Source organism: Catharus ustulatus, chromosome 26 (genome assembly GCF_009819885.2).
Source record: "Catharus ustulatus isolate bCatUst1 chromosome 26, bCatUst1.pri.v2, whole genome shotgun sequence".
NCBI lineage: Eukaryota > Metazoa > Chordata > Aves > Passeriformes > Turdidae > Catharus > Catharus ustulatus.
In genome coordinates this window covers 6,049,800-6,077,578 of record NC_046246.1, presented here as the reverse complement: position 1 = coordinate 6,077,578, position 27,779 = coordinate 6,049,800, and the positions used below count along the sequence as shown (strand labels likewise).

The 27,779-nt window shown below is 52.5% G+C and overlaps 1 protein-coding gene across 28 annotated transcripts in view; it reads right to left on the bottom strand.

Annotated features, from left to right (window-relative positions):
* Positions 1-27,779, bottom strand: part of MACF1 (microtubule actin crosslinking factor 1) — a 151,688-nt gene that overhangs the window by 63,025 nt on the left and 60,884 nt on the right. For 23 of the 28 annotated variants that reach the window (XM_033080489.2, XM_033080486.2, XM_033080495.2 and 20 more), the window contains 27 exons: positions 27,408-27,546; positions 26,923-27,116; positions 26,640-26,802; positions 26,130-26,213; positions 25,919-26,026; positions 25,206-25,304; positions 24,927-25,079; positions 24,740-24,828; positions 24,264-24,399; positions 16,588-21,699; positions 15,987-16,136; positions 15,440-15,655; positions 15,210-15,359; positions 14,347-14,574; positions 12,956-13,099; positions 12,646-12,879; positions 11,915-12,130; positions 10,207-10,722; positions 9,738-9,914; positions 9,347-9,470; positions 8,870-9,078; positions 7,328-7,645; positions 6,563-6,729; positions 5,593-5,749; positions 4,878-4,995; positions 2,218-2,280; positions 48-289 (listed from right to left, as the gene is read on the bottom strand). In XM_033080489.2, coding sequence (XP_032936380.1) covers positions 48-289; positions 2,218-2,280; positions 4,878-4,995; positions 5,593-5,749; positions 6,563-6,729; positions 7,328-7,645; positions 8,870-9,078; positions 9,347-9,470; positions 9,738-9,914; positions 10,207-10,722; positions 11,915-12,130; positions 12,646-12,879; positions 12,956-13,099; positions 14,347-14,574; positions 15,210-15,359; positions 15,440-15,655; positions 15,987-16,136; positions 16,588-21,699; positions 24,264-24,399; positions 24,740-24,828; positions 24,927-25,079; positions 25,206-25,304; positions 25,919-26,026; positions 26,130-26,213; positions 26,640-26,802; positions 26,923-27,116; positions 27,408-27,546 — 9,706 coding nt within the window. The remainder of the gene's footprint in view (positions 1-47; positions 290-2,217; positions 2,281-4,877; positions 4,996-5,592; positions 5,750-6,562; positions 6,730-7,327; positions 7,646-8,869; positions 9,079-9,346; positions 9,471-9,737; positions 9,915-10,206; positions 10,723-11,914; positions 12,131-12,645; positions 12,880-12,955; positions 13,100-14,346; positions 14,575-15,209; positions 15,360-15,439; positions 15,656-15,986; positions 16,137-16,587; positions 21,700-24,263; positions 24,400-24,739; positions 24,829-24,926; positions 25,080-25,205; positions 25,305-25,918; positions 26,027-26,129; positions 26,214-26,639; positions 26,803-26,922; positions 27,117-27,407; positions 27,547-27,779) is intronic. The other 5 variants (XM_033080499.2, XM_033080500.2, XM_033080501.2 and 2 more) reach the window with 1 other exon arrangement.

The window sequence follows — 27,779 nt, the reverse complement described above, 5'->3', positions numbered from 1 at the left end:
TTTCAGGGCTAGTTTGTGATTTGATGCTCCCAAAAAAGAGAAATCACCTTGTTGTGCTCAGCTTGGGCTCTCATGGTCTCCGTTTTGGTGGGTGAGGAGGAGGCATCCAGCTCGGACAGAGTCTTTTCCTTGGACTCCAACCACCTGAGCATGGAGCTGGCCTCCTCCTGCACCTGCTGCATGCTGTCCAGCATGGCTGAGAGCTGCTGCTGGCGCTCCTGCAGCGCCGTGCCCAGCGCCTGGTACCGCCGCGCCACGTCCGACACGTCGCACTGGATCTCCGTCAGATCTGCGCCCAAAAAATCCAACCTGGGGTCAGCAGCGCTGCCCCCACTCCTGCAGCTCACCCTGAGGGTGCTCACCCAGCCCCAGGGAAAGAGCTTTCCCATGTTGGGAAAACTTTATAAATAGGATTGCCTGGCAAAATGTTCTGAGAATATGGAAACCCTAAAGGAGATTGAAATGAAAGACATCTTTGAGTTACTAAATAAAAAGAAAACAACAGAATGGCCAGCTGAAAGCAATCCCCTCTTGAAACAATTCTCTCTGTTTGCAGACAGTCCAAAGGTCAGAGAAGACCCTGCTGGCCTGGCAGAAGGGGTCCAAAAAGAAATTTAAAGTGTGACACAGTGTGGTAATGCAATGATTCTTATAGGCTGGATGTAAATGTTGTAGGATTTGTATCTTGTGTTAGATTGGTTAGTGGAAATGAGAATATTCAACACAGAAGAAGATTTATGGTATTGTAATGGGAACCTTGCTCTCTTAGCTCTCTCTTACCACACTCTTACCTCTTTCTCTCACCCCCACTCTCTTAGTGCCCTGCTATAGGATTTGTATCTTGTGTTAGATTGGTCAGTGGAAATGAGAACATTCAACACAGAAGAAGATTTATGGTGTTGTAACAGGAACCTCACTCTCTGAGCCCTCTGAACTCTCTGAGCTTTTCCTCTTACCATGCTCTTGGCTCTCTGAGCTCTCTCTCTTTTACCACACTCTTACCTCTTTCTCTCACCCCCCACTCTCTCAGTGCCCTGCTATAGGATTTGTATCTTGTGTTAGATTGGTCAGTGGAAATGAGAATATTCAACACAGAAGAAGATTTATGGTGTTGTAACAGGAACCTCGTTCTCTGAGCCCTCTGAACTCTGAGCTTTTCCTCTTACCATGCTCTTGGCTCTCTGAGCTCTCTCTCTTTTACCACACTCTTACCTCTTTCTCTCACTCCCCACTCTCTCAGTGCCCTGCTATAGGATTTGTACCTTGTATTAGATTGGTTAGTGGAAATTAGAATATTCAACACAGAAGAAGATTTATTGTATTGTAACAGGAACTTCTCTCTCTTAGTTCTGGCTCTTACTTTTAGCTCTCCTAGCTCCTGCTCTTCCTCTCAGCTCTCACCTTTTCCCTCTTACTTCCCTCTCTTACCACCCTCTCACCCCTTGCTCTATTATTCTTTACTCTCTCCCTGCCCTGCTCTGAGCTGTGGCTGCAGCTCCAGGCAGGGCCCTTTGCAATAAACCACAAATTCCAAAACCTGGCTTTAGAGATCTCTCAGTTTGTCCTGACCATCCTGCCTGCCATCTGCAGCCTCCTGAAGTCTCCTCCAGGCACAGACTCCTCATCATCTCAGCTCTCTACCAGGCTCTGTCCAGACTCCTCATCTCAGCTCTCTACCAAGCTCTGCCCATCATCCTCACCTCTCCTGCCACAAGGGATTTTCCACTTGTCCCCCTCTATGCCCTGTGACAGTTTACAAACAAAGCTCTCTGTTTGTGAGCCTGATGCAAACTGAGCCCCCTTTTCCATAATACAAACCTTGCTAATACAAGGTTAAATAATTTGGCACTGAGATTTGAAGCCATTTTTCTGCACCTATTATCTCCAACTAACAGCAGATAAGGGGCAGTAATTAAAACTGCTCTTCAAACTGGAGGGTTGGATGTTGTTATAATCCCACAGAACCAATAAATTTTATTGCAGGCCTTCAAATGATCTCCCATTTATCAGCTCCTAACAGCACCTGAGGTGTCAGGGTGCTGCCACTCCCTCTCTGTCCTTCAGCCCGACCTCCACCCTCCATGGCTGCAGCTGAGAATTCCCAACCCATTGCCAAGCTCATTTCCCATCTGCTGGGATGCTGAGGGTGTCCCATTTGGGGTTTGTGTTCCCAGAGATTGGACAAAAAAGGGACAGGGGGATGTGACACAAGCTCACCTTTGCATGTGTGGTATCCGTTCACGCTGCCTGCTGAGCCTCCTGGAGAGGGCAGGGTGGCACCTGAGAGGGGACAGGGACCAGAGGGACAAGAGGGACAAGACAGAAGTGTTTGGGATGCAGACAGCTGTGGATGATACAATTCCTCCAAAGCCATCTTCCCCTGGAACTTGCTATAATAGATAAGGTATCCTAGATTCCAAGGTTGAGCCAAATTCCTTAAGAATTTGGTCACTCTCTAACACTTTGGAAGATAATTGGTTAGAAATTAGTTTGTGTAATTGGTCAGTTCACCTTTAGAACTTCTCACTTAGATTGGATGCTGTTCTTTGTATAAACTTTTATTGGTTGTAGTTTGAATCCCCCCTGAACCCATAAATATGATTCTGAGAGATCCCTGCTTGACCACCCTTGGCATGAAATAAAGATTCTTGTGGAACTCATCAAATAAGGCCTCTGGTCTTTCTCTGCTGGCTGATGTGAACTTTCTGAGACACTGCTAAATGTTAGCACTCTCTGCTCTTGGTAAATCCCACCAGGGACCAAAAAGAAAAGCCACAGAAAGCAAGTGATGAGTGGCTGCTGCATGAGGGACCACCAAGAGCCAACCAGGGCTCCACCACCCACCTGCCCAGCACTGGGCATTCCTTTGGTCTGCACTCCCTTTGTGTCCCCTCCTGCTGCTGCCCTCACTTTCCTGGAGCTACTCCTGCCTTTCTGGAGCTTCTGGAGCTGGGCAGCTCTGCCAGGATCCCAACATCACCCAGAGAGCAGGGACCCTGTGCTGCAGTACTGGGGACCACAGGGGTCTTGGCATCATTTTGTGAATTACACCCAATAAAAATTCCCCCATATCCTCCTTTTTTAATGGGATGGAACTCCTCAAACCAGCCCTGTGCTCATGCTCTCTTTGCCCAGAGGTGCAGGATGCACCAGTGTCCCTTCTCTGGATGTCACAACCACAGGCAGATTCGCATTTCCAGGCAAGTCTCTCTTTTCCAACCAGTTTAAAGCTTTTATGGACATAAAGGGCTGCACCTTTGGTCACCCACAAGCCTCTCCTCACTTCTCCTGATGGTTTTCCATAGAACTGCTCATGAATTCAATCCTAACAAACATATCCAGACCATAAATTCCTGTGAATTCCCATCAGTGATGAGAGTCCTTGTTCTCACAGGCTGGAAGACATCTCAGAGCTGGTTTCCAAATGAACCAGACATAATCTCATTGCTTCACAGACTGGAAGCCAAAAGGGAGACCAGTAAATCACATCTGACTATTGCAGCCCCAAATGTCATCCAGATATGAAACCCAAATGCTGGAGGTTGATTAAAACACTCCAGCCCTCAGGAGGCTGAAGAACATCAGCAGGAGAGAGCAGGAGCCACTTCCATGAGCTCCCAAGCTCTATCAGAGACTGATATGTGTCCCTGCAGCAAACACAGGGAATTCAGAGCTCGTTAGGCTACAATTCATTAAGCTAAATTAGGATGATGCATTAAAGCAATGAGCATCAGCGACTCAACCACTGGGCTGAGCCCCATGATACTCAGAACACCAAAACTGCACTTCTGGGTGCCAGCAACTTTTCATTCTTTGTCCATATATAAACTGCACCTGATTATAAACTGCACATTATAATACAGAGTGTGATCAAAGGTGTCTGTTCTATCAACATCTGCTGAGGGTGGGGCAGTGATCCTGATCTCTGTGGGAGATATTCTGCTAATGGGCATCCATTGAAACCAGCTGGGGCAGTGTTCTTTATCTCATGGGATATCTCCTGTTCATGGCCATGGTTTATAAACCAGCTGGGGCAGTGTTCTTTATCTCATGGGATATCTCCTGTTCATGGCCATGGTTTATAAACCAGCTGGGGCAGTGTTCTTTATCTTTTCACAACCCATCCTTCCTCCAGCCAGTCATTTTCTGCTCATGGCCATTGAGTCCCACTGTGGGACTGATAAAATTACTGCATCCCATTGGGAGTTGCTCCAGCCAGGGGGAAGAGCCAAACATTTCTTACCAAGATAAAAACTGAGATTTGGAACATCAGAGCAGCCTTTCCCACTGGATCCCAGAGGAAAACCAGACCCTTCCACATCATCCCTGGAGCTTGGGAGGGAACTGCACCTTGTACAGGAGCACTGCTCCAACTGAGCCACATCTGTCACTGCAGGAGGATGCAGCCACCATGGGATGGGACTGCTGCCAACACCCTGCCTGACTGACGGCTGTCAGCTTGGATTCTGACTCTGGCAGGGCTTGGGTTTGTTCTTTGTAGTGCTGGATTTCTATTTTAATTTCCCTAGTAAAGAACTGTTATTCCTATTCCCATATCTTTGCCTGAAAGCCCCTTAATTTCAAAATGATAATAATTTGGAGGGAGGGGGTTTACATTCTCCATTTCAAAGAGAAGCTCCTGCCTTTCTCAGCAGACACCTGTCCTCTAAACTAAAACAGCAACTTTTCATTCTTTGTCCATATATCAGCCACACCTGATTAAAAGCCGCACTTTGGGTTCAGACCAAAATTTTAGTGAAAATAGTGCAGCTTATAATGGTGAAATTACTGTAATCCCATTTTTTACTCAAGGCAGGCTCAGAGAAGATGCAGTGGTGACAGCAGAGTTGTCCTCAGGGGTGCTGGCCACAACTCACCTGCCTTGGGCGGGGTGTTGGGGGCCGTGATCTCCACGATCAGGGTCTCCAGGAGGGTCCCTCTGCGGCCAATCTCCTCCACCTGGGGCCCCTTCCCCTTCCATTCCTCCAGCAGATCCTGCTCAAAAGCAAAGTTTGGGGTTGGAGGCCACACAGCCCTTCCTTCCTGGCCTGTCCCCTCTGTGGTGACACCAGGACACAGCACCCAGGGAACAGCTGATGGCTGCACCAGGACGTGGGTGTGACAAATCTATTTTTGCCAGGAGGGGAATCAAACAGCTAAAAGCTCTTCCCAACTAATGGGTCTGTTGAAGGAAACCTTCTCCCTCCCACCATTCTGGGGACATCCCTCCTCCCCCTCCCTGCAGAGCCCAAGGCTGTGACTCAGCTCTGCCTCTGAGCCCAACCCCAGCTCATCCTCATCTGTCACATCCCTGTGCTGTGGGGGACACCTTCCACATCTCCCACAGGAAATACCCCAAAAAAAATGAGTCTGCTCGGGTCTCCCACTCCCAAATCCCACCCAGAGCAGCACAGGGAGTGACAGAAAACCAGGCAGTGCCCAAGGAAACTCTCACACTCCTCCCTGCTCTGAGATGCACACTGGGGATTCCTGAGACCCTAAATCACCTCCCAGTCCTCTGCTTGCTGGGGTTTCTTTCACATTCCAGCATTTCAACGCTTTCCCAGCTTGATCCCAGCTCCCTTGGCCCACCTGGATCTGCTGCCTGCGCTGCTGCAGCTCCTGGGTGCCCAGGGAGGTCTCAGCAGGAGGAATTTTGCCTTCGCTCTCCCTCAGCCACTTCCTCACGGCGCCAACCAGATTCCGAAACTCATCCAGTTGCTCCTGGCAGGATGATGCATCCTTTTCTCTGGGAGTGAAAAGGTTTCAGAGAGTCAGAGCTCGTGCTCTGCATTGCAATTACCCCCTTGTGAATGTAGCATGGCTGTGTCTGTAGGAGCCCTTGGTTTTTTTTAATTATTATTATTATTAGATGCTGCCTGGAAACAGCACAAAATGGGGTGCACCCAGTGCCAGCCCTGCTGCTGACGCCCTCAAATCCTGGCTGGTGGCACTTTTGGGCACCCCAGTGGTTGCCAACAGCCATGGGACCACCACTGCCAGGATCTTTGTCCAGGAAAAGCAACATTTTTGGGAAGACAGAGCTCATTGATGGCACCTGCATCCCAGGGGAACCCAGGCTGTGCTGCCCCTCCTCCCTGCCCACAGCTCCATCCATTCAGCCCATCCTGGAGGAACAAGGCAGCCCTGGCTGGGAGTCACAGCCTGCACAGAGCTGAATTTCTGGGGATTTTTGGGAGCTCCATCTGCTTTTCCCCACCACCTTCCCTGCATTTCACAGGGATTTTGGAGAGCTGTGACTCCCGGGGATGCTGCTGCTCTGACCTTGCTCAAACTCCCTTCTACCCCCATCCCAGGGCACTCCAGGCTGCTCTCCTGATGCTCCCAGCAGGATGCTCTGGGATGGAGCAGTGGCAGCCCACACTGAGAGCTGATTCCTGCAGCACCAGGAATTTTTCACAACGCCCCCAGCCAAGGCTTTTTTTAAAGCGTCAGCTGGAGCAGAGCTGCCTCAGGATCCTGGGAGTGGGAGGAGGGAGCAGGAAGAGCTGGAAAGGAGATCTCCAAAGGGTCTTGTTCAGCTCCCCTCCCTGGCACTCACCTGTCTTTTGCCACCTTTTGTAGCTGCAGGAAATCTTTCTTCAGGCTCTGCAGCTTCTCCTGCTGCTGGAAGGTGCTGGGGGTGAAGCCACAGGAGCTCAGCTCCTCAGCCAGCTGCTCCAGGGTGGCCAGATCCTCCTGGTGCTGCCTCATCTCCGAGTTCAGCTCCTGCCAAGAGCAAAGGGTGATGCTGACAGTGTTCCCCAGCAGCAGAGGGGGTGAACTGGGCAGTGCCACGTCCTGGAGGGACCCTCTGTGGGCAGTGCCAGATGTTGGGCACAGCTCAGCAAACACTTGGAGCAGCTGAAGGAGCAATTCCCACTTTCCCCAGTGCTGGTGACTGGGATGGGGTGGGATGGGGAGCCTCAGACCAAGCCAAACCAACCCCTCCTGCAGCACAGCTGTCTGGATTTGTGGTTTCTGTCACCTCCCAGCATTTCTGAGGCTGTGGATGAACCAACCCCTGTGGGAAGCCAGGGGGAAGAATCCACAGCACCCCTGAACGTGCCCAAGCAACCCTGAGCAGCCTGGTCTGGTGAAAATGTCCCTGTCCCTGAGAGGGGCTTGGAATGAGATGATCCCTTCCAACCCAAACCATCCCAGATTCTCTAAGACCTCCAAGCTCTCTGTCACATCCTGCACCGCCCTCCCTGACTGCAGTCTTAAACTGCTAAAATCCTGGACTAGATCCTAAAAACCTGGCCACAGACCCCATCAGAAAAGCAGCCTGGCTGCTGGGAAATGCCACCCCCTGGATTTCCCTCACCTGGATGTGCTGGGAGAAGTGAGCAATGTCGCGCTCGGGCTGATTCCCCGACGCCAACATCCGCGTCCTGCTCTCCGTGAACTGCTGCAGCCTCTCCCACAGCTGCTCATACTGCTCCACCTTGGGCAGCAGCCCCTTGAGGGTGTCCTCCCTCTCCTGCTGCTGCTGGCACAGCCTCCCAAAGTGCTCTGTCACCTGGGCCAGCTTGTCCTGCAGGGCAGAGGCCGCGGGGCTGTCGGCGGCCGCGGTGAATCGTGTCACCATCTCCCTGGTGGCTTCCAGGCAGCTCCTCTGCCTGGCAATGTCCTGCTTCAGCTTCTGTGGGGAGCACATCAGCAAAAAGAGGGGTTTTAAAAGAAGGTTCTTGAGTAGAGATAACTGGCTGCCCTCAGGAGCTGCTTTGACACAACTAGAATTGGGAAAAAATCATTTTTTATCCCAGTTTTCCTCTCCTTTCTGACCTGTTCTGTTTTTCCCTGTGTCTGAAATGTTGTCAGCAAAGAAAAAAGATTTTCAACAAGTCTGTGACCATGCACAGTTTGCCCAGAGATGCTGGAGCTGCCCCATCCTTGGAAATTGTGCAACCTGGTCCAGTGGAAAGTGTCCCTGCCCATGGCAGGGCATTGGAATTATTGGAATTATTTTATCTTTAAGGTTCCTTCCCACCTTAATGAAAATAAAAAGGTTCTGCTCATATTCCTTTCTATTTTTTTGGTTTTTTTGTGCTTTCAGAACTCAGTAGTTAAACCCCACCTGCATGGTGCAGGAGTTTGGGGCTTCCTGGATGACCTGAGCCCCCCCAAAACCCCAAATTTTGGGGTTACCTGGAGCACCTGAGCCCTACAGGTGCCACATTTGGAACTCAGAGGTGCCAAATTCGGGACCCAAGTGCCACATCCAGGGCCTAGAGGTGCCAAATTTGGGGTTTCTTGAAGCACCCCAAAAAAATCCCAAATTTGGGGTTCAAAGGTGCCAAATTCGAGTTGCCTGGAGCACCTGGGCCCCTTAGGAGCCAAATTTGAGGTTCAGAGGTGCCAAATTCAAGGCTTAGATGCCAAATTCAAGGCTCAGGTGCCCAATTTGGGGTTCAGATGCCAAATTCAAGGCTTAGATGCCAAATCTGGAGCTCAGGTGCCAAATTTGAGGTTCAGAGGTGCCAAATTCAAGGCTCAGGTGCCAAATCTGGAGCTCAGGTGCCCAATTTGGGGTTCAGAGGTGACAAAATCAAGGCTCAGGTGCCAAATCTGTAGCTCAGGTGCCCAGTTTGGGGTTCAGAGGTGCCTAATTCAAGGTTCAGGTGCCCAATCTGGGGTTCAGATACCAAATTCAATGCTCAGGTGCCCAGTTTGAGGTTCAGAGGTGCCCAATTCAAGGCTCAGGTGCCCAGTTTGGGGTTCAGATGCCAAATCTGGAGCTCAGGTGCCCAATTTGGGGTTCAGAGGTGCCCAGTTCAAGGCTCAGGTGCCCAATTTGGGGTTCAGAGGTGCCAAATTCAAGGCTCTGGTGCCGCTCTGGGCTGTTTGGGGTGAGGCTCATCCTTACCACACTCGTGGCCAGCGAGTCCTGGATGGAGGCAGAGGAGAGTACAGCTGGCTGGTCCTTCTGCAGGCTCCTCTCAATGTCAGCCACCGACTGCAGGAGGCTCTCCAGGCTCTCCTGCACACTCTGGGACTGCGCGAGGGATTTCTGCAGCAGGTCCGAGCGCTCCGACATCTGCTGGGAGAGGCTCTGGAATCGGCTCACGATGGCTCCTGCAGGGTTCAGCACAGAGGACACTCAGTGGCACACAGCTCCAAGTGCTCAGAGAGCAGCCAGGGTCACTTTTGGATCCCCCAAAACTCTCAGTGATGACAAATCCCCAAACTCAGCAGCGAGCGGCCGCGTCCCTCCCTAAATGCAAACACAAACCCTGAGGATTCCCTGCTATGTGATCACCCCAAAATTCCACAAAAATCTTTGTTTTCTCTGGTTGTTCTCACTCTCCCCAACCCTCCCTGTCAGCACTGCTTTGCTCTGTACCTGTTGTTTCCTGAATGTGGCCATGGTCTGGGGCTGGCTGCCCTTGGATGTCCAGCAGGGTCCGAGCTGCTTTCTGGAGCTTCTCCACTGGCACCTGGTGCTCAGCCAGGTCTCCCTGAAGTTGCTGTTTTCACACAGGACAAACCAAAATCAGAGCTGGATTCCCACACTCATGGAGCTCAGGGTTCCCTCTGAGGGATCCTCTGCACTTTGTCACTAAATTGTTAAGAAATGATGGGAAAATCTGCCCCCACCTGAACTGCAGCACCACAACAATCTTTACCCTCAACACCAAAAAAACCCAACAGGTCAAATCTCCTCCCTGCTGCTGCCTGCTCAGAGCTGCCAAATTCCCATCCAGGCTCCAACAATTCCCAGGAATTCCCTGTACCTTGATGCTGGCGAGCTGCTGCTGCAGCACGGCCACGTCCGACGGAACCGTCTCGGAGAGCAGCTCCCCAAGGGCAGCCTCACTCTCCTGCAGCCACGTCCTGAGAGACTCTGCCACCTCCTGGAACTGCTGGTAGTGATCCAGCAAGGTGTTCAGGTGGGAGCCCAGCTTGGAGCACTGCAAAAGAGCGAGGAGAGGTGGCAGGGATGCACATAAGCGCTGAGCAACCCATGGGAAAAGGCAAGAAAATAAAAAAAAAATTAAAAAATCAATCTTGCCACAAGCTAAATGAATGATCAGGGATAACATGCAGACAAACAGCAAGATAAGGGTGTTGCCCAAGTCCTGAAGAAGACAATCCTTGCATACAAGATTGTATATAGATGGTATACAATCTATAAATGTCCTGGAAGTCCAGGCAGGCAGCTGGGACAAAGGAGAAGGGTGCAGCCTGCAGCCCTGGCCGTACCTTGGAGTGCAGCGTGGTGTATCTCTGCGTGGCATCCTCCAGCTTGCTCCTGACCACACTCCTGGACATCACCAGCTGGGATTCAGCATCCTCAGCATCCCCATCCAGAAACTTCTGCCCCGACATGGTGACGAAGCGCAGATCGCCCTTGTGGGAGATCACATCCTCGGAGAAGCTGCCCTGGCGCTTCAGCAGCTGCCTGAGGGAGTCAGGCTCACTGCCCCCCTTGTACATCCCTTCCAGGTCCTGCTCTGCCTGCTCCAGCCAGGCCTGGAACTCGCTGTGGTCCCTAAGGAATTTCTGGAGCTCGTCCCGCAGGAGCTGCACGCGTTTGAGCCGCGCCTCGGAGCGCGCCAGCGCCGCCGGGTACTGCTCCCGCAGCTCTGCCAGCTGTGCCTGCAGCTGGGCACGCTGCTCCCCTGCCAGGCTGTGCCCCTGCTTGTCCAGCAAGGCCTGAGCTGACTGGGTGGCCAGGATGACGTCCTGCTGCTGGGACAGCAGCTCCTGGTGCTGCGCCTGGAAATGCAGGAGCAAAGGTGAGGTTTGGGATTGAGGGTCCTGCAGGTTTGGGATTGAGGGTTTGTTTCCTGCAGATGTGGGATTGAGGGTTTGTGTCCTGCAGATGTGGGATTGAGGGTTTGTGCCCTGCAGGTTTGGGATTGAGGGTTTGTGTCCTGTAGGTTTGGGATTGAGGGTTTGTGTCCTGTAGGTTTGGGATTGAGGGTCCTGCAGGTTTGGGATTGAGGGTTTGTGTCCTGCAGGTTTGGGATTGAGGGCTTGTGTCCTGCAGGTTTGGGATTGAGGGTTTGTGTCCTGCAGGTTTGGGATTGAGGGTTTGTGTCCTGCAGGTTTGGGATTGAGGGGCTGTGTCCTGCAGGTTTGGGATTGAGGGTTTGTGTCCTGCAGGTTTGGGATTGAGGGTTTGTGTCCTGCAGATGTGGGATTGAGGGTTTGTGTCCTGCAGGTTTGGGATTGAGGGTTTGAGTCCTGCAGGTTTGGGATTGAGGGTTTATGCCCTGCAGGTTTGGGATTGAGGGTTTGTGTCCTGCAGGTTTGGGATTGAGGGTTTGTGTCCTGCAGGTTTGGGATTGAGGGTTCCTGTCCTGCAGGTTTGGGATTGAGGGTTTGTGTCCTGCAGGTTTGTTTGTGTCCTGCAGGTTTGGGATTGAGGGTTTGTGTCCTGCAGGTTTGGGATTGAGGGTTTGTGCCCTGCAGGTTTGGGATTGAGGGTTTGAGCCCTGCAGGTTTGGGATTGAGGGTTTGAGTCCTGCAGGTTTGGGATTGAGGGTTTGTGCCCTGCAGGTTTGGGATTGAGGGTTTGTGTCCTGCAGATGTGGCTGTGCCAGCCCTGGAAGTGTTCAAGGCCAGGTTGGAGCAGCCTGGTCTAAGGGAAGGTGTCCTGCCCATGGCAGGGGGTGGAACAGGATGATCTTTAAGGTCTTTTCCAACCCAAACCTTTTCATGATTCTGTGACAAAGCACTCAGCAGGGTGGGGAAAAAAACTGGGACCATCCCAGGAGCTCTGCCCACAGCAGTGACCCCTCCTGTGGCCACCATGGCACCTTCTGGACCCTGATTACACCTTGCTGTGGCACACACCCACCACACATTCTGCATCTCCTGCAGGAAGCCTCCCCCCACGTGGAGAATCACATCTCAGAGCCAGACCCATCTCACAGCTTTGGGGGGATGAGGGGTCAGTGCTGACCTTCAGCCTCTCGTACTGCTCATCCAGGCTCTCAGCAGCACTGTCTGCTCCCACAGCGTGGCCATCGGGGACATCCCCAGGGCTTTTTGCTGTCCCTTGATCGGCAGGGTGTGGTCTGTACTCCGGGAGCCCTCCCTTCTGCTCCAGCGATGCCACCCAGCTCAAAAGGGAATCAATCTTATTGCTGTTCTCCTCCAGCTCTTTGGCAGCTTTCACCTGAAAGAACAAAGGCTCCAGATAAGAATGACCCAGTTCTTGCATGTTCAGCAAACTGCTGCACGGGGGAGGGAGACAAAAATCAGCAGAAGGAAGAAAAAAAAAAACAAAAAACGAGGAGTTTCCCTGCCTCAGCAAATGCCTGAGACACCTCCAGAGACTTTGGGGCTCTCTGGAAGGTGCAAAGAAGCTGTGAAAAAACTCAGCCTCGCTGCTACATTGAATTTCTCATCCTGATAGAACCCAGCTTACCCCAAAAGGGCTGGGGTGTGACTGACCATCAATTCAGGGTCACCCCAAAGGCAGAGTAAGGGACCCTTCCCTCCCCATTCCCTCCACAACTCCCAAAGTGTTTCCCGATAGAAATATCCAGGGGAAACCTGGGGAACAGCCAGGAAGGAACCACAAACTGCTCTGTGCATCCCCCAGATGGCTGCAGGGACCCCCCAGGTGGCTGCAGGGACCCCAGACCCCCCCAAGCCAAGCCTGGAGCTCTGCAGCTCCTGCCCCGTTACCTTCTCAGTCTCCTGCTGCACTGCAGCACTCACAGCACTCTCCAGCTCCTTCTGGGCCACCTCTGTCCTCTCCTGCAGGGACTGGTACTGCTCCTTGGCACGCTGCAGGTCCTGCTGCAGCGCTGCCAGCTCCCCAGGCTCCAGCTTGGCTTTGTTCTCCTCCAAAAACTGCTCCGTGCTCTTCAGGACACCGGCAAAGGAGGCGGCTCTGCTGTGGAGGCTCCTCTGCAGCTCCTGTGTGCACGATGCCATGAGGCTCTGGGGTGAAACCTCTCTCCCTCTGCCCTCCAAAATTTGAAATATCACTGACCTTAACGTGGTTTTGTCTCTGCTGCAAGGCAGGCAGGTCCCCTCCTGCTCTCTGCTGCTGTGCCAGCGTGTCCTCTGCCTGGCCCAGCCAGCGGCTCAGCTCGGCCAGGCTCTGAGCCCGGGCTGCCTGCTGCTCCTGCAGGGTCTGCAGGCACAGGGAACAACAGGGGACAGTCAGCACCAGCCCTGCACCTCCTCTCACGCTGCTGAAAGGCAAGGTGAGGTTACAGGAGGGGCAGGATGTGGTACAGAAAACTTTGCGGCTCTCCGGGCGCTCCCCGTGGCTGGTGCCACGTCCCTGCTGGTGGTGGCAGCTTTGTCACCATTCAAGGTCTCAAACCATTCCTGTTGGGCTCCAAGGTGGAGCTGCACTGCTCTCCCAGGAAAACTCAGCCACGAGTTTCTGTGCCTTTTCCATTCCACCTTACAAACTTTAAAACAGCAGCAGAAACTCAGTGAATGAGAGGCAACAACGACCTGGGTGAGGCAGCACCACTGTGGAGCCCCAACCCCAAATAAATCAATTTTTTTTAATGATTTGGGGTTGGAAAGGGAGCCCTGGAGAGGGAAAGTGTTTCTGTAGCCGATCCAGCTCCTCTTTTTGCTGCCAGAGCACAACACAGAAGCGCCTGTTTGAGCAATTGAGCATGATGTGACCTGAGAGTCCCTGTGCCACCCCTGTGCCAGGGGGGATTAAAGCTTTTTGAGTTTTTTCACTGGGCATTTCAGCAAGGTGATGTACAAACTTGTGCAAAACACTGTGCCTGCTTCTCCCAGTCACAAGATAAAACAACAGAAGCAAATTGAAAGAGCCTTCTTAAGAGCTCTTCAGCTGCAAAGCGAGTTCTTCCTGGGTTAGGATGGGCGCACACTCAATCTGAAAAGGCAAAGCAAACTGGTTAATACACACACACACACTCCAGAGAGGACAGGCAAGAGTTACAGACAGCAATTGTTAATAAAAAACCACATTAATCCTGTCTTGGATGAGAGGATCCATGCAGTGGTGGGGGCTGCAAGATTTGGTTTTGTCCTTGCCAGCTGTTTCCTTGGGACAGCAATGCTTGATGTGTGCAGTGGAAATTGGACATTCAAAGTGTTGGGTGGCCCCTCTGCACAGGGATTTTGGGGGGTTTATTCCACCCAGCCCCAAACAATTCCATATTTAGCAGAGAACTGCTACCCAGACCTCAGCAGAGCTTTGGATTTTGGGAGCAAAGCAAAATTCTGCCTGGTAGGAAGAAGAAAGCCTTTTAGAGGAAGCTCATGATGTGCAGTGAGAACTCCTGAACTGGCAGTGGCATGCAGGGGAAATCCCAAACTGGAGGTGCCTCAGCTCCTGCTCCTGTGGCTGGGAAATGCTTCAGGGAGGAGAAGTCTCACAAGCTTCACCTGCTCTGTCTGCTCCACTTGCTGGAGACAGACCTGCAGCACCTCCAGCCGTGCTGTCACACGCTCTGACAGGTCCCTGAAGGATTTCTGCAGCTCGTTGAGCAGCCTCAGCAGCTGCCTGCTCTGCTGGGGGGTTAAATCCTGGGCGTGCTCCGAGATGAGGAACTGGACATCGAAGGCGGCGGCGTCCAGCTCAGCCTTGGTGGCTGCAAGGGGCTCCTTCAGCTCCTGAAGGGGACAGAAAAGGTCAAAGAGGTGAAATGATGCAGCCAGGGATGTGCTGCACTGCTTCCCATCTGCAGGAGCCACAGGAAATGTGTTCCAGAAACACCAAACTGTCCCCAAACAACACTGAGCGTCTCACCACGGGGATTTTCCAACTTCCCTCTGTGAGCTGCTGGAGGGATCTCACCAAGAGGTTTCCTGGGTGTGTGTGGGGCTGCCCTTGTGTCTAAACATGACCCAGATCTAACCACAGTGACTCCATGTGCCACCACCAGCTCTCAGAGCCTTCAGTGCCCTGATTGCCACCACCAAACTTGGAAATAATCTTTAAGGATAAGGATGGATAAGGATGGTAGAGGTGATGGAGAGCAGGGCAGGTGTGAGGGAGCAGCTTCCCAGAGCATGCAGCTCTCTCCTCATTCCTGACAGCAATCTCCCCTTGCACAGGAGCAGCTTCAAACAACCAAACCATTATGGAAACAAGAGAGTTGAGAGAACACCCAGCACAGCTCCTGCTGCAGCACAAGCTAAGGGCAAACCCTTCTCTCTCTGGGAGAAAAGCAGGATTAAAAGCTTCTCCTCTGTGCAGAGGGCAGGAGTTCATCAGGCTGGAGGATTAGGGGCATTGCCATGGTTACCCTGTAGTGCTGCAGGCAGTGACTCAAGCTGCTGGCATCAGTGGCCTGCTGGAAATCGCTGTCATCCAGTGCCCCCGAGGTGCCAGACACCCAGCTCAGCAGCTCCTGCAGCCTGCCCTGCAGAGCCTCGTGGTGGGCCAGGATTTTAGCCTAAAAAACAGAAATTTGTGGTTAAAATGAAGAATTTTAGGCAGCTTGCAGGGCAGCAGAGGGGCAGCTCCCAGCTCTACCTTCTCAGCTTCTGCTGCCCCACGGAGGTTTTGCAGCCGGGACTGCAGGATTTCACTTGCAGAGCTCAGAGACTTCTGCAGGTTCTTGGCATCCTTCTCCAAAGCCTTCAGTAACTGCTCAGGGACTTCTTCAGGGGGGTTGGCCACAATCCTCTGCACAGCATCCAGCTCCTGATTCACTGGGAAGCTCAGCTCCTGCAGCTCAGAGCCCAGGGCCTGAGACAAACACAGCAGCGTTATGTCTAGGACAGGGTGACTTCACCTCCCTGCTGCCAAAACCCAGCAGGGGTTGTGGAGAAGCAGCTCCAAAAACTGAGTCTGGAAAGATTCATCACCACCCTCCAGCCCTGCTCAGCTGCCAGCACTCTCCTGCCTTTCTCCAGGCTGTAAAATTCATGTCAGAGCAGGGAGGAGAAGGTGGATGGGTCAGAAGGAGGGATGAGGTTTGATATAAAATCCTGTTAAACCTGAGACAAAACTCCCAAAGCAGGGAGGGCTGTGCAGGAAGCTGGGGAGAGGGAGAAAAGCCTGGCCCAGACTCACTCACCTCTGCTTGCTGCCTCAGGTCGTGCAGGGCTGCCAAATTCTGCTCTGCTGGCTGCACCCGTTTGATTCTCATCTCGATATCTCGGAGCATGGAGAGATAAGAGATCAGCCTCTGGTCGTGCTCCAGACACATCTTCTTGCTGAACTTGATCTGCAGAGTCAGACAGGAAATCAAAGCTTCAAACTCAGGCAGAAAAGGAGACAAAGTGTTATAAAAAACATAATTTTTTTTTTTTTTTTTTTAAGGAGAAATTTGTTGATAACGTTCCCGCTCATGGACTTAGCACTTGCCTGCCTTATCTACAAGATTTACTACAGGAAAAACAAAGCACATGGTTCTTTTTCCAACATAAAAATGGCAAGAGATCTCTTGGTGTTGCAACAGAAGTGCCAAAAAGAGTTCTACTTGTTAGTCATTTAGCAGCAATGCTCCAGCAAAAGGAACCCTGAGTGTTTCCAGTTGTACATCACCAAATCCACTGCAGCATCCACTCCCCATGCTCCAGCTGCCCTCTGTGCCGAGCTCTCAGACACATTTAGCACCAAACATCCACAAATAGCTCAGAAAAAAACTGCCAAAACAACAAAAAATATTCACTGACCTGGGCAGGTCTCGTGGATTCCCTGGAGGTTTCCAGCAGCTCGCCCTCCACGATCACAGGTAAGAGCAAACCCCGATCTCCTGCTTGCTGCTTGCTCCTCTCCTGGGGGGTTTCTTCTTGAGATTTTGGGGGAACAGGAGCTCCTTGGTCTGCTCTGAGCTCAGCTCTTTGCTCCTGCTGTTTCTCCTCTCCAGGCTCCAGGATTGGGGAGGTTTCTGTGGGTTCCTCTCTGATAATTAAGTCGTGGGGCAGCTCCTGGGTGGTTTCCACCCTGGTGTCTTCCTGAGCCATCCTTTCCTTCTCCAAGGAATCCTCACCATCCTTGATCCCACCTTTCAGCACCTCTGCAGCTTCTGCAGGCACAGGGAACACCTGATCCTCTCCAGGGGTTTCCTTCCCAGGAATTTTCTTTCCTTCCCCACCCTCGTGCTTGGCTGTGTCTCCTGCCAGCCCAGCAGCAGTCTGGATGCTGGATTCATGTCCTGGCTCTGGCACCCTGGAGACAAAGTGCTCCTCCTCACCCTTCTTCCTTGGAATTTCATGGGAAACCAGAGAAGGAAGGAGCTGCTTTTCTGCAGGAGGTTTCTCTGGCTGAGTGCTCTCTCCTGGAATGCTGCCCTGCTTTGCTTTCTTTTTCTTGCTTTTCTGTTTCTGGCCAGGTTTTAGCTCCGTTTCCCTTGTTTTTCCCTGATCAATGGGAACTCCTGTGTGAGAGGTTTCTCTCTCTGTGTGTTTGACAGCTCTTTTCCCTGCCAGCTCATCCCCTGCAGGCTCCACAGGAACACCAATGGGTTCTGCAGGACCCATCCCTCCCTTCCCTGGGCCCTCACTGACAGATTCCCTCGGGGCTGGTGTCTCCTGCACCACTCTGGTCACTCTTTCTCCTCGCCCAGAAGTCACCACTGCACCTTCTCCACCTGCCACAACTCCCTCTGCACCTTCAAACCCTCTCCTCTTCCTCCTCTCCTCACCATCCTCCTCCCTGTGAAGCATCTCCGTGCCCAAGAACAACTCCTCCTTCTCCAAACTCAATCTCTCTACTTTCTCTGCTCCTCCCTCCACTTTTTCCCTCAATTCCTTCCTCTGGGCTGCTCTCTCTTGGGAGCTTTTTGGGATCCCTTTTTCTTCAGGGAGAGATGCTGTCCCCAGCACTGAGGGGAGCTCTGGAGCCACCCCAGTCTTTGCCTGGGGATGATGAAGATGATGAAGTTCATCTTGGGGATGGGCACCACCCTCTGAAGCTTCCTGGGGTTTTAATTTCCTTTCTCTGCGTGCTTTGGGGGGTTTCTCAGTGGCAGTGTCATAGCTCACAGCTTCAGGCTGAGCTTTGGGCTCAGCACCATCAGACCTGGCAGGGAGGATGACACCTTCCTCTTTTGGAGAGAATTTTTCCATTTTTTCCTGTGAAAGTTGAATTTTTTCTACTTTGCTGACCTCAGAACCGACTTTCTCTTCGGACACTTGCACATCCCGAAGCCCTGCAGCTAATTTTTGGCTGATCAGTCCTTTTCCAACAGCTTCCTTCACAGTCAACCTTTTCCCACTGGGGCCATCAACAATTCCCCCAGCCCTGAGCTGGTTGGTGGCGATGACTTTGGCCATGGCCTCATCCAGCATCCCCTGCTCCACTGCTGCCCTCAGGGACAGCCTCTTGCTGACAGTGCCCTCCACCACCCCTCCAGCATCTGCCTGTGCCTGCAGCAGCCTCAGGGTGGGCAAGGGGTCCAGCTTCCCCAGCCTCACTGCCTCAGCACAGGGCAGTTTGGTCCCTGTCACCTCATCCCTGATGGCCTGGAAGGGATGGACCTCCAGGTACCTCTGGCCGGACTCGATGTCGATTTTGCATTTCTTCAGGAACTCTGAGTAGGGAAGGATCGTGCAGCTCTCGGGGTCTACAATTCCCTGTCTCATTTCTGGAGATGACAGAGCTTTCTCCACCACCTGCTGGGGCACCAGGCCCTCCTGCACTGCTTGACTCAGTGCCAGTCTCTGGCCAGAAGCTGGATCAAGGATGCTGCCACTCTCAGCCTGGATTTCCTGCACTTTCCTCTGGAATTCTGGGCTAAGCAGCCCCAGTGACACTGCCTGGGCCAAGGGCAGCTTCTCCTTTGTAGCTGGATGGACAAATTCCTGCAGGACCACACTTTCAGCTTTCCTGAGCTCCTTGCACAGATCTGGACTGACCAAACCATGTTTCATGGCGTTGTCCACCGAGAGCCTCATCCCAGACACGTGATGGATGATTCCTCCATCAGCAACCTGCTTGGCCAGGAGCTGAAAAGCTTTTTCCTTCTCCAGGAGCCCTTTCTCAACAGACTCTGCCACAGTCAAAGGCTGTTTGGATTCAGGATCCACAATCCCACTGGTCTCAGCCTGTAAATTAATGAGCTTCTGCCTGGTCTCCTCATCTGTGCCTTTCCCCTTGGAAGCCTTCTCCAGCTTGACCAGCTCTGCCTGACTCGCTGGCTCTATGAGGCCCAGATTTGAAGCCAAAGTCACTGACACCTTTTTGCCCCTTTTCAAGTCAACAATCCCCCCAGTAACCACCTGCCCTTCCAAGATCCTCATGGCTGTCTCCTTGTCCAGGAGGCCAACGGCAGCAGCGTCCTTGACGGAGTAGACAAAATTATTGCCTGGGTCAAGGACACCACTTATGGCTTTGTCAGACTCCAGAACCTTCTGGAGCAGCTTCTCATCCATCAGACCTTCTTCAATCACATCCTCAGTGGTCAAGGGCTCGCACACCTGAGAGTCAAAGAAGCCACTGAACATTTTCATCCTCTCCATGAGTTTGACGGCCGTGTGGCCGGACACGGCTCCAGCGGTCACTGCCTGGTCCAGCAGCAGCGTCCTGCCCGTCTGCTCCTGGGTGATGCCACCCCTTTGGAGCTGCTGCAGGAGCTTTTCCAAAGTGTCCTCTGCTCCCTGCTCCTCAGGGGCTGGCAGGGATGGCTCCTCATCACCTAATTTCTCACTTCTCAGCACTTCTTCCTTCTCTCCTTCTTCCACTTCCAGCACCGTTCCCATGTCCCTGCTCTGCCTCTCTGCCTCTCCACCTGCAGGGAGCACGAGCTCCTCTCCTCCCAGCACACCATTTTCAACTGTTTCCTCCTTCAGCAAATAAACCTCTGCCTCTCCTTCAGGTTCCCTCACGCCCTGAGACTCCTCTGCCACAATTTTCAGTCTGTCTCTACTTTCTGGAACACCCATTGTTATGCAGATTTCGCTTTTCACAACCCCTGCCCCACTTTCCAATGCCCTCTTCTGATATTCAGGACCTTCCACTCCATCTTCTGCAGCAGGCTTGGACTCTTCTGCCTCAATCATCATTTCCTCTGTTTCTCTGATTAATCCACTATCAAGGTCACTGGGAGGTTCTGGCATCAATAATTTTTCCTGATGTTTATCCATGGTTGTAAAAGTGATCTGTTCTCTCCCAAAATCAGCACCAGTTTCACTCCTGACAATCTCCTGTTCAGTGGAGACCTGCTCGTGCTCTTCTATCTGCAGGAAATCCTCTGCATCCTCCAAGAGGAGACTTTCAGCTCCCATCACCACCTCCCCATTCTCCAAAGCACTTCTGGGTGGCAGAACCTTCTCACTTTCACCTTTTGAAGGCGCAAATTGAAGCTCCAGCCTCTGCAAAGCCAAACCATTGCAAGGTTCACTTTCAAGAGCTGTGGGCTCCTCTGTCTCCTCAAAACCTTCCAACTCCTGTGCACAGGATCCATTTTCTTGGCTTTGGATGAGAGCTTTAGTGAGATTGTTCAGCTCTGCATCCACCAAGAGCACCTTGTGGCCATCGTGGATGTTGATGTAGCTGTGGGCCATCAGGTGGAACATCAGCCTTTCATCATCACTGCTCAGCAGAGGCTCCTCCTGACCTGGGGGGCTCCTTCCAGGGGAGCTCAGGCTGTGCCTGCTTGGAGATCCAGAGAGCTGCACGCTGGCCATGGCATCAGGAATGGATGTTGAGCTCAGCTTCTTCACCACCTCCCTCTCCAGGATGCCCTGCTCCACTGCCTGCTGCCAGGACAGCACCTCTGTGGTTTCTGGGATGAACACAGCCCGGAGGAGCTGCCTCTTGCTGAGAATCTCCCGAATCAGCTCCGTGGGGAGGATCCCCTGCTCCAAAGCATCTGCAACGGGGATGATCTCCCCTGTCTCTGGCCACAGCAGCCCCATGAAGGACTGCAGGGATTCCAGGACCAGCAGTGCAGTTTTTGGAGCCACCAACCCCTTCCTCAGGGCTTCATCCATGGTCAGCCTCCGTCCCGTGGCCGTGTCCACGATCCCCCCTGTCCGGAGCTGCCGGATCAGGAGCGTGCAGCCCAAATCCTGCTCCAGCAAATCCTGCCTGACAGCCTCATCCACGCTCAGCCTGTGTCCTGTCCTGGGGTCAATGATGCCACCAGCACAGAGCTGGCATTCCAGCAACCTGAGGGTCACCTGCCTGTCTATCAGCCCCTCCTGCACTGCACGGAAGACGCTCACCTCCCTGCCCGAGCCCAAGCTCACCATCCCACCCGCCAGCTGCCTGACTGGGAGCAGCCTCAGCCCAGTCTCCTGGTGGATGATGCACCTCTCCAGGAGCTCAGGCAGGCTGATCTTCTCTGCAGTGTTGGGGTCAATCAAATCCTTGGCACCTTCCAGGTGGGAGAGGAGCCTGGAGTGAAGCTGGGGGGGAAGGAGCTTTTCTTGCACTGCTGTTTCCATGCTGATTCTGCCCTGCTGGATTTTAAAGCCCCCAGTGGCGAGCTCAGCCTCAAGAATTTTTAGCCCGATGTTCTCACTGATCCTGCCTTCTTCTATGGCAGCAACGATGGGGAGGAGCTGCCTCCCTTCACATCTGACTTCTTGCACCTGCTGGAGAGCATCCTTCAGTTCCTGCAGCACCTGGAATGCCCTGGGATCAATGATGTTTCTTGCCAGAGCTTTCTCCAAGGAGAGTTTCTCACTGGTTTCTGGGACAACTAAGTCAGAGGTGATCACCTGGGCCTCCAAGAGGGCCAGGCCAGTGTCCTGATCTATCAGACCTCTCTGCATGGCACCAAAGACTGGGAATATTTCTACTGTGCCAAGATCGATCACTCCTGCCACGGCTTCGCTGCCCTGGAACAGAAAGAGAAGGAGAAGAATTAAATCAAAATCCAGCATTTCATGAGTTTCAGGGAGGTTTCAGTTAAAAAAAAAAACTTAAAATCCCCAAACAGGCTAGAAAGTCCTAAAGTGTTTGAAATCCAGTCCATCACCAGGGCAGCACCAAGATGCTTCCAATATCCACCACCAGCAACACAGCAAAGCAGCAAGCACCAAAACTCAGAATCATTCCTAATGCTCCACAGAAAAGAGGGCAGGAGACCAAGCACAACAAAACCCTTCAACAACTCCAGCTTCAAAAAGTAAAGCCAACACTGTGCACTCATGGGGAAGAAAAGCACCACTCTGGGGTCCAGAGGAACCTCTCCCATGTTGATTCCTGAAAATCCTGCACTCCCCAAGCAAATCCCAAGTGCCAGGATGGATGGGGGACACCACAGAGCCCCCCATGGAGCAGCTCATCAGGGCAGGAGCAGGAGCAGCTCCCCAGGCACAACCACAGCCCTGCTGTGCCCACTCCAGCACCTCCAAGCTGCTCCTCAGACAAGGCCAGGGGAGAAATGGAACGAGTTGGAGGTCCCAGCATGGGAACAGTGACAGATTGGGACCACACCAGCTACTGTGGTGTTTTTGGAGGGGTTTTTCCTGCTGCTAACCCCACAGGGAGGGCAATAATTGAGTGTATTTGGGTTTCTCCCAGGTTGGGAACAAGGCTGGCCCCAAGATTTTTGTGGGGATGGCAAGGAGGGAATCAGGACTATGGAATTAATTCCTTTTGCATCCCAACACCCTGCTGTGGGGACAGGAGGAACCTCCAGGGACAACCCAAGCTCTCCACCACCATCACCAGACTCAGAGATGAACAAGGCGCGAAAAGACAGAGAAGAGAGAAAAGAGGGGGGGAAACAAAAGAGAAAGGTAAAAAAAAGGAGATGGATGGGAGGGAGGGGAGTAAAAGGCTTTTACTTACCGACTTGCAGGGTGTGCCTTGAGCAGTTAAAGACAGAGCCTTATGGAGCAGTTCAGCCGTATCACACACAGTGTAAAGCTTGGGGTTAGCGTCCAGCATGCGACTTTTGTTTTGCAAAAAGAACCCCACACACAGGTCCGTCCTCTTTCCCTTTTGTGTGTTTTGTTTGTTTAAATCCCAGGGGGGTTAGTTAAACTTGTAAGCAAGGATGTCAGTTAATCTTAAAAACAGTTGACATGAAACACAAACCGTACAGGGACACATCATGCTCAATTTAGCGCGTTCTGCTCTGCAATTTTTTTTTTTTTTTTGGTCTTTTGTAACTTCTTTCTGACAGTTGGATGTTTCCAGCAAGCAAATGTTAAAGAGTTCTTCATGCTCCCTCTACAGTGAAGCAATGGCTCCGCACCAGAGCTGCAGGGATGGTTTTGCAGACGGGGATTTAAGGTGAAGCCCCGCTGCCATCTCTTGTTTTGCTGTCTGGGCTTCGTTGAGTGTGTGAGTGAAAACTGTTCCAGCCCCAAAGCCCAAAAAAACAGCTTGACAAGCCCTGGAGAAGGCTTTTGCTCTAAAATAATTTTCCTGACCAAAAGGGAGGGAAAGGGAAAGGAAAAAATCATCCATTCCACAGGGAGGCTGCACCAAATCTGTGGTGGCTCAACAAAACGACTGTGCTGCCAGCACAGGGGCTAAAGGGTTGCAATAAAATAAATAAAATAAATAAAACAAATAAAACAAATAAAATAAATAAAATAAATAAAATAAATAAAATAAATAAAATAAATAACATAAATAATTTCCTGCTCTGAAACACCTGGAATGTGCTGTAAAGTCCAGTTTGGTGCAAAACACTGCATATTTAGGTGAAAGCTGGACAGGCAGATCTCCAAAAAAGCAGCTCTGCCACCTTCTCCCCATGAGTGGCTTGAACAGGGCTTCACTCACAGACCCAAGAGCCAAATCCTGCATCTCACAGCCAGATGTGAGCGGGCTGTTGCTTCAGGGTACAGGGAGGCAGCAAGCAAACACACAAAAATATCCATTGACACATGAATAAACACTGAGAGAACACGCACACGAATCTGTGAATGACAGAGGCGATAAGGACGCGCTTCCAGCCCTCCCTGCAAGGATGGGGCTGGGGGAGGTGAGCAGGGAATGAGTCCTGAAGGTCTCCCAGGTCAGCTGAGGGGCTGGACAATGCACAGGGAAGAGCTGGTTCAGCCAAACTCTTGGCTGAGATCTCTGAGTGCCACCTGAGTGCCACCTGAGTGTCACCTGAGTGCCACCTGAGTGCCACCTCCCTGCAGCCCAGCCTGTGGGGCTGAGCCCTCTGAGGTTACAGCCCTCAGAGGACACAGATTTCCTCAAGGGCACCAATTCCAGGGCACAATTCCACCCTGCTCACCAAGCCCTGATGGCAACCAAAGGACAACTCTGCCATGGAAAACAGCTCCTGCTTGGCCTCCAGATGTTTTGGGTGAACAGGAGAGAAGGGAGGGCAACCACGTGCAAGTAACAGGCTGTGAGTGGCCAGTGGCCACCAGACACACAACAAAATGAAATATTTTCCATGCCCTGAGCAGTGAGCAGGGCTGGGCAGTACCTTGTGCTCTGTCTCCTGAGCCAGCTGGCTCTGGAGCTGCTGGAGCTGCTCGGAGGAGTTGCTGCAGAGAGCTTGGTAGGTTTCTTTCAGAGCACCAATCTGAGAAGAAATCTGGTCCTTTTCTGGTTGGGAAAGCCTGCAAGGGGAAGGGGAAATCTCTCAGAATTACAGGAAAAGGCCAAAGCCATGAGTTCTTCCCTCTGCCCAGCTCAGCTAAAACCTGCCAGGATAACTGAGCAAAGGCTGAGCTGCATGGCAACAACAAAATCCCTAAATATACAGGGCTGCATCTCAACTAAAGGGGATTAATATTGTCCCACAGCATAAATGGGTTGCACTTTTCACAGATCTCACTGCAGACAATAAAGAACATCACTGCTGTGTGCAGCTCGTTGTTTTTAACTTGAGCCAGGCACTGGATCCAGCTCTGAGGAATCTCATCTCCAGCCCCTGATCTCTCCCTGGGTCACACTCACTTGTGGCTGTGTTTGGCCAGGAAGATTTGGGAAGTTTTGATGGCCTCAGAGACCTGTTCCTTCTTTGCAGTCAGCTCCTCATTCAGGGCCTGGAAAAAAACATAAAAAAAGAAAGAAAGCAGCTTAATGCAGCAGTGTAAAAAGAGCAGAAGTTAAACCTCAGGGTCTGGTGTCACTCCAGCTTTACCTGCTGCTCTGAGATGGATTTCTCAATGTCTCCCAGCTCTCTGCTCCCAGCAGCAGCTGTCCTGCCCTGCACACTCTGCTTCAAGCCCAGGGCCCAGCCCAGCAGCTCCTTCACCTTGTCCACGTGCTCCTGCTTCTCCTCCTCCACCACTTTCTGCAAAAAGGGAGGAAGACAACCAAATATCAAAAAAGGGCATCTCCAAAGGGGGAGCAAGGGCCAGGCACCCTCAGGGATGCAGGGAATGTGGGGACAGAGCCCAGGTGTGTGGCACAGCCTCACCTCCTCCTCCTCCAGCCGCCGCAGCGCGTCGCTGATGTACTTGACGTGCTGCGTGGTCAGAGTCACCAGCGCCGTGTAGCGAGTCCTCAAATCCATGAACTGCCACAGGACACACAGAAAACACAGGGAAAAGGGAGAATCAGTGCTGCTGGCAGATCCACCCTTCACAGGACATGAGATGGAGGTGGCACCTGTGGTTTGGGGACCTGGCAGAGCTGGGATGGCACCAATGGGATTCTGCTGGGGAGGGTGGTGGCCACACAAGGCATGCTGCACGACACTGGAGCGAGGGGAAACTCCGGCCACGGACACTGGGGCGGGTGCTCAACTCTTACACAGGGCTACCAGGGTCTTTAATATCCACACAGAGCAGACAGGAGCTCCTTTAGGGGCCCTGAAAGGTTCTCATCCCCAAGATGCACACACAGCAACACTGCATGGTGCTCTGGTTATTTACCTCACAAGGCTGGAGGGCTGAGCTGGATTTGACCCAGGGGTTCCCAGGAGTCTGGGTATGGCATACCTGGTGCTTAGGGCACTAAGCCATCCTCTCTGGCTATTGGAAAAAACAGCGAGGGTGGAAACTTTATTTGTACAGGAGAGTTCAGCAGAAAGGAGCTCGTTTCACAGAGGCTGCTGGGTGGTTTTGCTGGGTGTGGAAGAACCCCCCAAACTCCAAAATTTCCCCCTGCTGAGCTGAGGTGGGTTCCTACCTCCTGGGTGATGGCATCTGAGGAGGAGAGCATCCGCCTGCGCTTCATGGGGGACTTCTGCTGCGACTCCACAAAGGCCCTGTAGGTCATCAGCTGCAGCTCATAGTCCTGCAAAGGTGGGGAGATGAGGAGATTGTGAGACCTCTGCAAGCTCTGCCAGCTCTGCTCCTGCCCAGCCCATCCTACCCAGGTGCAGGGGGAGGATCTGTACCTTGACAGCAGCAGAGTATTGCTGGGAGAATTTCTGACACTGGTCCAGCTTGGCTTGGTTTTTCTCAATTTCTGCAGCCAAAGCCTTAAAAATTCAAAGCAAAAATGGTTGTGAGGACAGATTGTTGCCCAGAGAAGCTGTGGATGCTCCAACCCTAGAAGTGTTCAAGGCCAGGTTTTACAGGGCTTGGAGCAACCTGGGATAGTGGAAATTGTCCCAGGAGGAAGGATATTGGAGATTCCTTCCATCCCAACCTTTCTGGGATTCTGTGACACCAGCCATGGGGACGTGAGCAGAATTCTGGTTCACACCCCTTCACTTTTGGCTCAAATCTTTACATTCTCCAATTTTTCATGCAAGACCTCATCTGCACCTCGAGTCAAGCAGAATTCCTCCCCTTCCCAGACACCCAGCTCAGGCCTGCAGCCTCTTCCCTGCTGCCTTTCACATTCCCAAGCTCAGACATGACAAGAAGTGACAGCAACGAGACATCACGAGGTGCAGCCTCACCGTTTGCTGGCTGAGCTGCTCCGACAGCACCCGGCTGTCCTCAGCCTGGCCAGGCTTCATCAGCTCCTGCTGGGCTGTGATCTCCTCAATCCACTGGATCAGGGCGCTGTGGCACTGCCGGTAATCGCTCAGCACCTCCTGGATGCTCTCCAGCTCTGTGTGGCTGAGAGGAAAAAACACCACAGGTAGGATGGGGGTGGGTGAATCCCAAGAAAAAAAACTTCACCAGCAGCAGGAGGTGCTCAGGAAAGCTCTGAGCTGAGGGGAGGCAGGGGGGTCTCACCGGGTCTCGATCTGGGCGCAGACGCGCTGCCAGCGCTCCCACAGCTGGCTGCTCTTCTCCTGGAAGCGCTCCAGGTCGATGCTGCGCTCCTGCCTCAGCCTGAACAGCTGCTCCCCAACCTCCTTGGCCTTTGTCATCTCCTCCTCCAGCGTGGAGAACACAGAGCCCTTGTCCTTCACCTCCCCGAGCCATTGCTGCAAAAGGAGACAGCGGCAGGTCAGTGAAAAGTGAAGGGAGCAATGGGTTTGTTTTCCGCTCTTCTCAACCTGCAAAGGAGGTTTTAGGAGGTGTGGAATGAAGGGGAATGTGCTCCCAGATTGGTTCAGGTCCTGTCTACAGCAGCAGACAGAGCACAAGCCACAGCACCTCCTCTACACACATCAGCAGCACAAAACCCTCCCGAATGCACCAAGAAAAATGTCCCACAGTCCAAATTCAGCAGAAAAAAAGGGAAGGATGCTGCTTGACAAACCAGCAGCACCAACCTGCAGCGCTGCCCTGTGGGTCTGAATGGCTGCCAGGTCAGCAGGAACAGCCTCCTCCTGGCTCAGCTTCACCTCGTAGCCCTTGACCAGGGACTCTGCTCCCTGGGTGTTGCGGATGATGACATCAACCGTCTTCAACCTGAGAAACCAAACAGAGGCAGCACCATGACATCCCAGGAGGGGCAGAGATCTGCACCACGGGCTGCAGGGGGATGGATTCAGTCACACCCAGCACAAGGAGGATGGATGGATGTGGGTGATACAGTTCCTCCAAAGCCATCTTCTCCTGGAACTTGCTATAATAGATAAGGCTTCCTAGATTCCAAGGCTGAGCCAAATTCCTTAAGAATTTGGTCACTCTCCTAACACTTT